General features: G+C 42.1%; 1 protein-coding gene across 2 annotated transcripts in view; it reads left to right on the top strand.

Annotated features, from left to right (window-relative positions):
* Positions 1 to 13,853, top strand: part of C16H10orf143 (chromosome 16 C10orf143 homolog) — a 107,872-nt gene that overhangs the window by 19,026 nt on the left and 74,993 nt on the right. For both annotated transcript variants that reach the window (XM_030832108.2, XM_060286154.1), the window contains exons 2-3: positions 7,453 to 7,626; positions 7,725 to 7,787. In XM_030832108.2, coding sequence (XP_030687968.1) covers positions 7,453 to 7,626; positions 7,725 to 7,787 — 237 coding nt within the window. The remainder of the gene's footprint in view (positions 1 to 7,452; positions 7,627 to 7,724; positions 7,788 to 13,853) is intronic.

Consider the following 13,853-nt stretch of genomic DNA (forward strand, 5'->3'; position numbering starts at 1 on the left):
TCTCCTTTACTGGTTTTCATAGTTTTTGTGTCTCTGACTCTGCGCTGCGGTCCAGGTAATTTTTTTGGTTCTGTCTCATAGTTGATGAGTGATTTTTCATCAGTGGCTCACTGTTTAGTGATCTACTGAGTTTTTCCATAACTACTTTTCATTTCCATAATTTCTAATGGGCTCTGTCATTAGCCGTTTAAGTTTAGTCAGAATAGTATTTTCCAGGCTTACTTAGGATGGTTCTGTCCTTCAGTGGCTATGTTACTCTTTTGTAATACAGTTCTGTTCGTTTGTTATTGTTTGTGTTCCATTTGGGTACCCTCTCCCTGACATGCTTTTTGATTTAAATTTCAAACTTATTGTTTGGGCACATGAAATGTCACTATGGTTCGAAGACTCAGAGCTACCCAAGAACAAGCTCAGCAGGGCGGGGCTCCCGCCTCATCCCTGGTGCCAGCCGCCTTCTGGCCAGCCCCTTCCCACCCACTGTCTTCAGCTTCTGATATATCCTCCCAGTATTTCTCTTGCACAGATGAGCAGAGAGGTGTATAATGTCTTATATCCCCTTCTTTCTTACATGCAGGATCGCAGATCATAGATATTCTTTTGCAGTTTGTCTTTTTACTTCACGGTGTATCATGGAAATCACTGCAAGCCAGGGACCCTCCTCCTTTTTACCGCTGCATGGCACTCCACTGCCTGGAGAGTACCATGTTTGTCCGACCACTCTCCATCTAGGTTGTTTCCAATACCTTGCGCTTTAACCAGTGCTGCCATGAATAACCCCGTGCAGTTTTTACTTTTCACACGCTTGTTGCTGTGCCTGGAGGGTAGATTCCTAGAGGTGTAGTTTCTGGGTTAAAAAGTGAGCTTTGTTGCATACCGCCAAATTTCCCTGCAGAGTGTGCACTCCCATCAGCAACGTGCCTGTTTCCTACAGCCTCACCAACAGAGGCCGCATCACACTTTAAAAATTTTGCCAGCCTGATAGATGACAGTGGTATCCTGATATTGTCTTAATTTTCACTTCTGTAAATATAAGTGAGTTTGAGCTTTTCCTGTGTTTGAAGGCCATTTTTATAACTTTGTCTGTTCATGTCTTTTTTTCCTATTTTTCTCTTGGGTTTCTGGTTCTTTGTCCCTCAATTTTTATGAGAGTTTCATGTATTAGGGTTGTTAGCTCTTCTCTTGTGGTGTATGCTGCAAATACTTCCCTCCAACTTGTAGTTATCTCTTTACTTTGTTTAGGGTTTGGTTTTGTTTTGAACTGCAGACATCTTTATTTTTAAATAGTCAAATTTATCCATTTTTGTTTTGTTGCTCTGGATTTTGAGTCATAGTTAGAAGGTGTTTCCCTACACCAAGGTTCAAGAAGCATCTATTCGCATTTTCTTCTAGGAATTATAGTTTCTTTTCTCTTTTACATTTAGCTCCCTAATCCATTTGAGGTTTACTTTTGTATGTGGTATGGGATACAGATTGTATTTTATCTTTTTCCAAATGGCTGCCCGGTTGTCCCAGCACCATGTATTAAAGAGTCCATCTTTATCCCACTGGCTCGAGATGCCAGATTTTCATACACATTCAGGTTTCTTTCTGAACTTCTGTCCCATTGGTCTGTTTGTCTGTTTATCACCAGTACTACCCCTCCTTTTTCTCATTGAAGTATAGTTGATTTACAATATTGTGTTAGTTTCAGGTGTACTTGTGAATTTTTTTTTCAGATTGTATTCTTTTGTAGGTTATTACAAGATATTGGGTATAATATCTTGTACTATACAGTAAATCCTTGTTGCTTATCTATTTTAAGCACAGTAGTGTGTCTCTGTTAATCCAGTACTCCTACTTTCCCCCCCACCTGTGGTAATTTGTTTTCTGTATCTGGTGGGTCTGTTTCTGTTTTGTATATAGATTCATTTGTAATATTTTTTTAGATTCCACATATAAGTGAGGTCATACAGTATCTGTCTTTCTCTGTCTGACTTACTTTACTAAGCATAATATTCTCTAGGTCCATCCGTGCTCCTACAAATGGCAATATTTCGATATTTTTAATGGCTGAGTAATATTCCATTGTGCATATACACCACATCTTCTTACGTCAGTCGTCTGTTGACGGGCACTTAGGTTGCCTTCCATGTCTTGGCTATTGTAAATGTGGTGCTGTGAACATTGAGGTGTGTATATCTTTTTGAATTTGAGTTTTCATTTTTTCTAGATATATACCCATGAGTGGAATTGCTGGGTCATATGGTAGTTCTCTTTTTATTTTTTTAAGGTACCTCCATAATGTTTTCCATAGCGGCTGTACCAATTTACATTCCCACCAACAGGGTACAAGGGTTTCCTTTTCTCTTACACCCCCTCCAGCATTTGTTATTTGTAGACTTTTTGATGATGGCCATTCTGTAACTCTATTGGGTAACATAATACCTCTAGGACAATGGTGAACCGAAGTGGAGACGGGCATTCTTGCTTTGTTCCTGATCTTAGTGGAAATGCTGCTAGTCTTTTTCCAATAAATAAGATACTGGCTTTAGGATTAAGCTATGTATATTTTTCCATGTTAAGAATATAACACTCAATTCCTATTTTCTTTAGTTTTTATAAATGGGTTTTAATTTTGTCAAAGGATTTTTCAGCATCCATGGAGATAATATTATTTTTTCCTTAGCTTTATTAATACAGTGAATGATATTAATGGATTTCCTAATACTGAACCCAACTTTCGTTTCTAGAAAAATATCCTACTTGGTCATGATATGTGATTGCTTAATGTGATATTTAATTCTATTTGTTAATATTTTATGTAATATTTTTGCATTGAAATTCATAAGTGATACTGGTCTGCAGTTTTCTTTCTTTGTTCTGTTTATCTGATTTATCAGAGTTATACATGCTTCATAAAAGGAGTTGGAAAGTTTCCTTCCTTGTCGGTGCTCTGGAGTAATTTCTGTGTAGTGCACTGGAATGATCTGATCTTTGAAAGTTTAGTGGAATTCCTCTGTGGAACTGGCTGGTCCTGGTGCTTCTTGTGGGGTACTTGCTCGTAACCCTTTCTGGTTTTTTCTCTATGGCAGTCATCTGTTTAAGTTTCCTATCTCTGATGGGGTCAGGTTTTGTCATCTGAATTTTCTTAGGAAGTTATCCATTTTGTCTACATTTTCAAATTAATTTGTATAGAAATCTACAAAATAGTCTCTTACAAGTTTTAAAATTTCTTATGTTTCATTTTATTTCCCTGTGTCATTTCTTATTTTCTGTATTTGTGCTTTTTCCCCTTTTTTTCTTGGTTAAGTTAGCCAGTGGATTGTCTGTTTTGTTAATTCCTCTCTCCCCACCCCCAACTCCCCAGGATTTACATCTACTATTTTTCGATGGGAAAAAACCCTCTACTTCATTAATCAGCTTTTCCCTCCATTATTTCCTTCCTTGTGTTTTCTTTTGGGTTACTGTGTTGTTCTTTTCCTAGTTTTTATGAGCTGAGGTTTTATTAATTTATTAATTTTATTCTTTCATTTTTATTGGTAACATGTTAGTATAATGAAGTTTTCTCTGATAACTGCTTTAAATCCATTGCATAGATTCTGATAGGTAGTGTTTTCCTTGTAGGTTCTTGAGAAGAATGTGATTCTGTGTTATCAGGGTATGAAGTTCAGTACATAGCCGTAAGATCTACCTTGATTGAGAACGCCATTTAGATCTTCTGTCTTCTTCTTACTTTTTGGAACCCTTGCTCTGCCTTGTACTGAGGATGGTATATTAAGTCTCCTATGATTAGCATGATTTTGTCTCCTTGTATCTCTGTATTGTCTTTGCTTCGTAAAGGTGGTGGTTATATTGTTTGGTGCATAGATGTTCATGAGCATTAAGTCTTCACTGTGAACTATGGCTTTTAGCATTAAATATGTCCTCTGTTGTATTTAATGCTTTGTGGCTTGAAATCTACTTGGTCTATTCCTTCTTTCTGTTTTCATTTGCCGGTATATGTTTGTCCATTCTTTTTATTTTTAGCCTTTCAAAATCATTTTATTTTAGGTGTGCCTCTTGTATACAGCATATAATTGGGTCTTGTTTTGTGAACCAAATTTAAAACCTTTCTTTAAAAATAGGTGAGTTAAGCTCATTAACATTTGACATGACTGATTTATTTGCGTGCAACTCTATCATAATATTCCATAATTATGTATATTTTCTTATATTTGCTATTTCTTTATGCAATCTGTATTCTTTGCTTTTTTATTGAGATTTTTTATTTTGGATTTAGGAGGATTTGTATTTTCTAGTGATTAGTTTTGTATTTAAACCTATTTTAATGTCCTTAGTAATCGGTTTTATCATTTAACTCTTTACTGTCTGATTTATCAATTTTTTCCCAGTATTGTTTAATATGCTCCTGTCACTTATACAGTATTGGCCTATACACAGTCAGAATTTCTCGTAGTGTTTTCTCGTGTTTTTTCTTTCTTTTTTTTTTTGTGGTATGTGGGCCTCTCACTGTTGTGGCCTCTCCCGTTGCGGAGCACAGGCTCCGGACGCGCAGGCTCAGCGGCCATGGCTCATGGGCCCAGCTGCTCCGCGGCATGTGGGATCTTCCCAGACTGGGGCACAAACCCGTGTCCCCTGCATTGGCAGGCGGACTCCCAACCACTGAGCCACCAGGGAAGTCCCCACAGTCAGAATTTTTCCTCTTTCCCTCCCCCTTCGTCTCTCATATTTTAGTTGAATTATTTCTGCTTTGTCAGAGTATTTAATATTTGCACATTAGTCTTTTGACCTAATCCCACCTTTATTTTAAATTTAGTCTTAGATGTACATCTAAATACTTTCAAATGCTTACAAAAAATCCTTATGCTGGAATTTTCCCAGTCATCGCTTGGTGAGATAAAGCTTACCTTCACGTGAATCCTCAGGAAGGGCTGATGGGTGTAGTATTCTCTAAATTCTTGTATGTTGAAACTCTTTTTCTGTAATCTTGATATTTGAAGGACAGCTTGCTGGATTTAAAATTCTTATTTCATATTTTCTTTCCTTGAGATTGAAAAGAATGTTTCTCCATTGTCATCTTACTTGTATGTTGGTTTTGAAAAACCTGATGCCAGTCCAGTTCCTTTGCACTTTCATTGATCTGCATGCCCAGGGGCCTTGAGGATTTTATCTTTATCTTTGAAATCTCCTAGTTTTATTAGGATATATCTCAGCGTTGATCATTCTGGGTTAATTTTCCTAGGTGCCCTGTGAGCCTTTTCATTTTAAGATTCAGTCATTTTTTTTGTTTTGGGGAAGTTTTCTTAGGTTACAGTTTTAAACATTAGCTTTGCTCCATTATTTTGTTTTCCTCTTTTCAGAACTCTGATTTATGAACACTATTCCTTCTTTGTCTTCCATTTCCACTGCTTCCTTTCCTACCCTTTTTTTTCCCTTTATGTTCTTTTCCTTCTCTTGGTTGTGCTCCTGTCCTTCTTTAGTGCCCTTTATTTTCACTTGAATTTATTCTCCTTATTGCATTTTATAATTTATTCCTCATTTCTGAGATAATTGTGCTTTTTCCTTCCATTACTTTCCTGAACTCATTCAAGTCTCTCTTGGTTTCTCCCTGCTTTTGTCCCTTTCTGTTTTTACATTTCTAATTCAAGGTGGTTTTTCATATCTTCAAATGTTTGTTTGAGCGTTTAAGTATGTTTTTAGACTGTTTGAATTACAATCTTCTTTTGATTCCTGGTTGTTTTTCAGGAGGGATTTTTATGTTAATGCGTGTTTTGTAAAGATTGCTGGTCTAATGGCCGTTCTTCTGTTAATTTGGCTGAGTCCAGGTATAGCAGGTTTTGGTGATGGACAGGGGAGGGTGTGAGGCTCCTGGTATTATGGTCCTCGTGGCTTGCAGGACCCTAACTTCCCCTCTTTCTCCTTCTCACCACCCAGCACCCAAGGGGCACTCCCCCAACTCATTTGCCTGTTTCCCTCTCAGGACCTGTGAGTTTGGAGGAGAGCCTCTTTAAATGGCGTCTGTTTCCACGGTGTGGACTTTGGAGGCCCTGCCCTGAGTCTGTGCTCCAGGGCTCAGGCTCCCCCCGAGCTGCCGTGTCTGGGTGGGCTTTCCGGGGGCAGATCACTCACACCCTCACTGGCGTCCCCGCTCCGTCCAGCTCACAGCTTCTGCCCTTGCTCAGCATGGAGCCACGCTGGGGGTGTGGGCTGGAGTAGAGGGGACCCCGCACTGGGGTTTGGTGGCTTTTCTTTCTCACTGGCCGTATTCTCAGATGTCAGTGTTCTCTGATTTCAGGTTGTGCCCAGGGTGTGGTTCAGTGCAGAAGTGACTGTGACCTTTCTGTATTTCCTGGTGTTCAGGAAGAACTGTAGGGAGAGGGGTGACTGCCTCTGCCCTTGTCTCAGCCGCATGGATTCCACACTTTATTTACCCCAGGACATTATTCTCAATGGTTTAAGGGGCTCAGATGTCAACGTTTTCCATTTTCATCCTCAGGTATCTGTTTTAAGGCATGTTAGGGAAGAGTAACCCTGGCACTCTAAACCCATGATGGGAGGTTTCTATCAATATATTAGATAAATCCATTAAGTAAAAAAAAGTCAATTTAGAAAACCATAAATAAATAATAGGACAGATAATGAACAGATTTGGCCCCAGTCATGACGATGGTTTGCCAGTGACTGAAGAGGGTGTGCAGGCCGCCCGTGTGCTAGGGTGCTTTCTGACTCAGGTGGGAGCTGTCCACCAGCGGGGCCGCCCTCTGGCCCAGGGACCCAGGATGGAATGCTGGTGCTGGCAAGGGGTGGACCTCCTGACCCTCAGCTCTGTGTCACTGAAAACATTGTTACCCCGCAAAGTACACAGTCTTCGCACTTAGAGAGTGAACCGTTTTTCTTTAGCATTGGAGGGTTGCTTTTGTAATTCATCTTTAGTTCATGGAGAAGCAAAAGCCAAATGCTGACTTTCCCAAAGGTTATCAGTTATGGGCTGTGTGTGCAACTTTTGAAATAAATAAAATTAGTTTACTCTTCAGTGTCAGTAAGACAAAGAATTATCCACATGTGAATTATTCATATTGTATTAAGAAAGTATTTGCCTTGATACCAGGCAAAATGTATTGAAGCATATAACCAGTTTCTTGAACAAAATTTATAGGTTTTGTACATTTTCAATATCAATAAACCAGTCACAATAGTTTATTACAAGAGTTTCAGCCAAAATTGTTTAAAATGACTATTTTAAATCCGTAAAGCTAAGTAAATGTCAGACAATGCTAGAAATAATGAGGTTAAGTGTAATTGATGGTGTTTATTCCCGGAAGATAAAGTTTAAAGTCATCTCCTCAAATGTCCTATAAACTTTCCCAGCTCCACAGGGGTCTGTCTTTGCAGCTGAGGTTCTCAGAAAGCAAATTCAATTAGAGTGTCGTGTGCTTTCCGAGGCCATCTCAAGTGAGATTTTGTTTGTTGCAGAAACGGGCATGCAGGAGATTAGAAGCAGCGGCGCAGGAGTGGGGCTGCCCCCAGGTGAAGGTGCGCGTGCCCGCATCCTGGGGCAGCAAGGAGCCCGAGTCACCAGATGCCCAGCCCAGAGGCCACCTCCCTGCACCGAGGCCAGACGGTGGCCAGGGGCGACCAAGCGTGGGGGTAGGTTTCTGCTCCCACCAAACCAGCCTTTAAATGTCTAATGAAAAGTGTAAATAACCACCGTTCTGATTCACCTGCCGCTGTGATTTGTTAAATAGGTTCCTCAGGACGGTGGAAAGAGCTGGGCCCAGCCTTGCCCAAGATGCATTGCGGGGGAGTCTGTAAGTACATTAACCTTCTTGCTGTGACATAAAAGGTAGACTTGGCCTTAAATATTAGATCCATAAAACAAAGTCATAAAAACAGCAGATACGTTTCTAAGGAATAAGGGATGTAAATAAAAAGGTGCAGATAAGCTTTTCTTAGCATTCTACCCGGCTGCAAACTAATTTGTTTCTAGCTTCAGACTGGAAATAGAAATTGAATATACATTTTAAGTTCTTTCAAAAACACAGGGTTCAGGGAAGGGAACAGGTCTCTGGATATGGTTAAAATAGAGGTTATTTGAGTACATCTTAGAGAAAAGTCCTAACCTCATTTACTTATGCAAATAGGAATCAACGTTGTTTTTTCTCTTTTCCCTCTTTAAGCTTTTCTTTCATGTTTGCATAAACTTCACACAAACCACAGATTTCAGAAGGAGAAACACAGTATTCACACCATTAATTCAAAGTAAAGGGAGGTCTTAACGTGACCAGAGTCAGATTCTCAGTCTCCTGTGCTGGGCAGAAAATCGTAAAGTGTGCGTTAGCATCATGATACCCTTGTTACTAATTCTGAACTTGTTCTAAAAACAAGTTAATAGGTTTGAAACCGCTGTAATTCTTGGTTTTTGTTTTTTGGTTTTTTTTTTTAATTTTAAATTTGCAGTCTTCATATTGCAGTAAGATAGAATTGTGTTTAATTTCCACATAGAAAGCAGGAGTGTCTGTGTGTGTGTGTGTCTGTGTGAGTATTTTCAGGATTGCCCCCTAAAGATCTTTAGAGAAACACATTGCTGTTTTTGATAAGCAAAAGACTGAGTCAGTAAACTATAGTCTTCACGTGCTGCATTGCAGGCAACTTGTTTTATAGTGAGAGGCAATGACTCTGTTTTAAACTGAGGCCTAGAACTGTGTCAGTTATCGCCCATGCGAACCTCTGACTCTGTGACGTCATCAGACAAATATGAAGACAAAGGTTGGTGGCAGACCTGCCCCAATGTGCTTCTCTACTTTTTGTCCTCTATCTTCCGGGAACTTTCCGCAGGTTGTATTGCGTTTTGTGGTGTAATCCTGAACAATGGTGAAATCAAAGATCCAGCAACTTGAACTTACTGTATTTCGGTTGATTCACTGTAACTGCCAAACATGCCCTGGATTTCAAGTAAACGGTGCGACCCCATTATGGGTAGATTGCATTGATGCTGGTGACTAACCAGGACCTTCCTTGTTCTTATCCCATTTCCATGGAATGTATCTTTCAAATCTCCCATCTGCTGGGCAAACAGTTGGAACGTAATGTGGGTTCTTCATGCTCTGAGAGGTCGTCTTCTGGCACGAAGGGCTTAAAGAAAAAAAATTTGGCCCAAGCAGCTGATTGGATCATTTAAGCTAATGTTCTGTTTGAACAACAGTACCTATTTGATTAGGGTTTTCCTTCCTTTGTAATTCCCCAAGCTTGCCTCTGTATGTTTCCTAGGAGATGAATCTGCGCACAGAAAACCTATATTGATATGTAAATATATCATTTTTTTGTTAATGCTCGATATTCTTTTCATCTAAATTTCAGAAAGTGACTTTAAAAAATCAGTTTCCCTTTATTTGTAGTTATTCTCAATAAAATTTCACCCAAGCTTGGGTGATTTAATATTTACACCCACTACTTCTAAAAGTCTTATGTAAATAAAGATTGAAATGTGAATTTGAAAAGTCACACCTCTTGATATTTGAACAGACTATAGCTGCATATATCTTCTTTTTCTAATAATATGGCTAGTTTCTCTCTTAAGCTTTTAAAATAATAAGACACTATTTTTGTATTCTAGAACATCAAAAGGCTCAGTGTTAAATAAAAAGCAAATAGTATTTTTAGAAGTGCAAGATCCCAGGGAGAAGTGCTTAACGGTAAATCACTGATGGGCAGCAATTCCAAATTTCAGAAGACTTTATTAAACACACAGCTCCATTCACAAGTGTGCCCCCCACTTCACACACAAGCCCGCCCTGTCCTGGCCCACAGTTCCCATAGCTGACCCGGGATGGCGACCTTGGCTCAAAGAGAAGCAGAGGTTACGTTGGGGAGTTTGTGTGGAATCCCTGACGGAAAACGTAGACCTGTGTTTCTCAGCTTGTTTGCTGCTTATCCCTGAAAACCTCCTTTGCATCCCAGTTCTCTGGGTATTTCTGACCTCAGCAGGGTATCAGCTGATCGATGGCTTCTGCTCTGAATTCTCACGTGGCTGTCTAAGCCCGCTGCCTGAGTTCCTGTTGTCTTTCTCCCGCGAAGCTTTTCCTTGTTGTTACCATGAGTCGTTGCTCACTATGCAAGGACTTTTTCTGTAGACCTTCTCAAACTCATTTTCCAGGCAGGCACACGAGTCTCCTGTTTGGTCTGTTCCAGCTCACTGTCGCGGGGATGACTGTTTCAGTCGTTGCTGACAGTTTCTTAGGGTGATCACTGTTCAGGTTCAACTCCTAGTACGAGTTATTATTTAGAAACAACTCCTCTTCACCCTGAGTCACCCTGCTCATGTTACGGACAACTGGGGTGAAGCCATCCCCAATTGCGGTGGTGGGACATGGTGTTATGTCACTTGGGGTGTCCACCCCCGACCCCGGGGCGGGCTGCCCTCGCTGCTGTGCACCGTCCAGGCTGCAAGGCCAGGAGCAGGGTGAAGGCCGCCGTCTCTAGCAGCCCCTGTCCTCCCACGGGTGGTGCCAAGGCCGGGCTGCGCCTTGCAGCCCGCTTCCTTCCCGGTCAGCTCAGCCCGCCTGGCACAGGGGTCCATGGCAGCCAGGTGTGCCATGGAAATCACGCTCTTCTTGGAGATTCTGCCCATTAAATGAAACCTAGTGAGGCTGCGAGAGGTTCCATGATAACGAAAGGAAGATGCGTGAAAGCGGTGGGCATTGTCATGCAGGAAACTACGGGAAGAACAGAGTTAAGATGTTCGCTGGGGGGACAGCACCCCGTTTTCTGAATGGTACCTGGCCACTGATGCTCTACAGCTCCTCAGGGAAGGGGCCACCTTCAGACTTTATTGGGTCCGCGTGATGGTCACTTGTCTGTTTTCTCTCAGCTCCGTTCACCACGCTCGTCTCCCCTGCATCTCCCAGGGCATGGCTCCCTCCCCCTCCCCCGCCCAAGGCAGCCTCTCAGCCCCTCCCTCCGGTCCCAGCTCCTGCTGGGTGGCCAGCTCTGGGGCTCTGCAGTCACACCATCTCCTCCCTTTGTCCTCCCAGCCTGCAGGAGGGTGGGGCTTCTACTGGGGGAATATTTGCCTCCCTTCCCCTGTGTGGCTTCTCTTCTCCTCCATCACTTGTGAAGTTGAATCCCTGTGTATGAAATACCTAGATTGATTTCCCTTTTCTGACTGGACCCCACCTGGCTAATCATCTAAGGAGTGGACAAATCCTCCTGAAAACAAAGCCTTGCAGTTTTAAATGTAGGCCTGTGGGTCTTGGTTGCCCAGCAGGCTCAGCATTTAGGAGTGCCCACAGAGTGGAGAACCTGGGCGTTAAGTTGAAAAAGGTAGGCCTTATGTATTGCACATCACTGGTATTCCTTTGCTTCAATTTATCTCAGGTTATTGGGTTTTTAACCCAAGCTGGTAGTGAATTGCCACATAAAAGCCAACATGCAAAACATGATGTTTTGGGTATTGTGGACCACCCCCCACCCCCAATTCCCGACAGATTGATTTTGGATAACAGCCTGTTCGTTAGTGTTGAGGGCAAATACTAAGGGAGCAGCCTTAATAAGCTTCGATGTTATTCACTTTTTGACGTGGAAATCCTTTGCCGGACAGTGGTGTTGGGGGAGGGGAAGAAGAGAGGCTGGACGTGAGAGTAGACATTGCGGGGGGTGGGGGGTGCGGGCGGCACGTCCCAGCTGTTGTCTGGGCTCCGTTTTCCCTGTAGGGACGGCAGGAGGAGCCCAGGGATGATTATTCTGATTCTGAATGGATACATTTTTTTCCTTGTACTACTTCTTATCTCCAAATGGGTGACCTTTAAAATATTTGCCTTATTTTATTTACCTATCTGTCTTATTAGCCACTGCTTCCTACATCTGTAGCATCTGTAAATACTGCACTGAAACGGAATGGACCCGGGAGCTGGTGTAAACAGGATTCTCTCTCTCTCCTGGGCCCGGGTGTCAGGCAGGAGCAAGGGCCGAGGATGAGAAGGTAACACTGTGCTGTAGGTGAAGACAGATCTGTGTGCAGTGGGCTGGTCTTCGTGTCCTGTTTCAGCAACAGTTACTCCTCGTGAGTCCTTTACTCTTACGTCCTGAGAGAAGGAAACGCAGTCATAGAGGGATCAACGGGAATTTCATTGATCATTCTGTAGGAATCAAATTTGCGCTCTGTGCGTTTTCCCTGAGGTCTGTCAGGGACCCCAGAGGTCACCGGTCTAACCCTGTCACCTTACAGATAAGGAAAGTGAGGTCCACAGGGGTTAAGTGACTGGCCCACTGTGCACCATGGCTGATGGGGAGGTGGCGGCCCCAGGACCGACAGCGCAGCCCTCTCCTCTTCCCGCTCTCCTGGCTGGTCCTGTGCTCATAGCCCGTGTGGCAGCAGCACTCCCGGACAGTGCACAGTGACGACCTGCTCTAACCCCTCTGAGGAGCACAGTGTGAGGTGGTGGGTCTTCGTGGATGTCGTTCCCAGACACAGTGAGAGCTTCCTGGCTGAGACGTAGGGCTGAATTATTCAAACGGTGGAAGAACAAGCCGGCCAAGAGAGGAGTTTGGCTGTGTCAGCGTAGCCAGACGTGAATCCCAAAATGGACGAGTTTGAATAGACCTGCTGCCAGAATCTTTGGATATAACTTCTGATGGTAAATGCTTTCTCTGAATATGGATGCCAGAAAAAGAGTTTAAAAATTTTTAACTGTGTTGTTGAGATCATTTCCAGGCTCTGAAGGAACAGATAGCCTTCAGGTGACTAGAAGAACAAAACTAAACCTTTCTCTAGGAATAAAATGTTATACTATGAGGAGACGGTGAAATGGATTTTTACAGAAAAGATAGTGTTTTAAGAAAAATGCAATTTAGATTTCCTACAAGCACGTTAGACTAAGCTAATGCAAATGTATCCCTTCCTGCTACATATAAAAACATTAGATATGTAGTTAATAATATAATAAGTGAAGAGAGAAGCAGAGCAGTGGATACAAACATATTCCTTTGTGGCTGTTGTTAGGTCTTAGCCTTTGTTGGGTTTGGTAGTAGAATGGGCCCAGGGCATGGGGGCTAGAATGCTGATGTCCAGAGATAGATGAGACTTCGGCCAGTGGAGATGTGGGAGCTAGAATTTGGACCCTTCCCTAAAGTTCTCTGCCTTGAAGATCTGCCTATACCATAAAAGAGGATTAGAAGTTAAAGTACCGGTCGTACGTGGGTGTGGGCTCCAAGTTTATTCTGTCTCAGTGCTACAAAAATCAAAAGTTGAAGCATGAACATAAAAATAGACACGGACTATTAAAGTCCTTAAAGCCTCGGTTAGTGGCAAAGTCAGAATCCACCTGGAGGGATGCTTCCACCATCCAGAGCGTACAGGATTCAGAGGCAAAACAGCTGGCACTGTGCGTAAGGTCACGATAGAGTGACGTAAGCTATGTAGACAAAGCTGCCTTGGTGGGGCTGGGGCTGGAGTAGGGCAGTGGCGTCAGGGACTCTTAACAAACAGGAGAGTACAAACCTGTAGAACCTGAGTTAATAGAAGAACCTGAAGTTCACTGTAAAGGTAAATATGTTAAGAATTGTAAAAATGACTTAAAAAGAAACAGAGCCATGATGCAGAAAAGGATGGTATGAAAAAGGAATTGGGAGGTTAAAAAAAAAAAAGAAACAACTTCTAAAAATGAATGATACAGTCGTTGAAGTGAAAAAAATTCTCAGGTTAGACACAGTTGAAGACAGAACTAGTGAATTAGGAAATTTATCTGGGGAAATCATCCAAAATACAGCAAGAGAGATAAAGAGATAAAAAGTGTGATTAGCAGTCAGAGGAAAGAATGAGAAGGTTCATTAGGGAATCTAGAAGGAAGGAATTTAGAATATGGGAGAGAAAAAGATAA

Source organism: Globicephala melas, chromosome 16, assembly GCF_963455315.2.
Source record: "Globicephala melas chromosome 16, mGloMel1.2, whole genome shotgun sequence".
NCBI lineage: Eukaryota > Metazoa > Chordata > Mammalia > Artiodactyla > Delphinidae > Globicephala > Globicephala melas.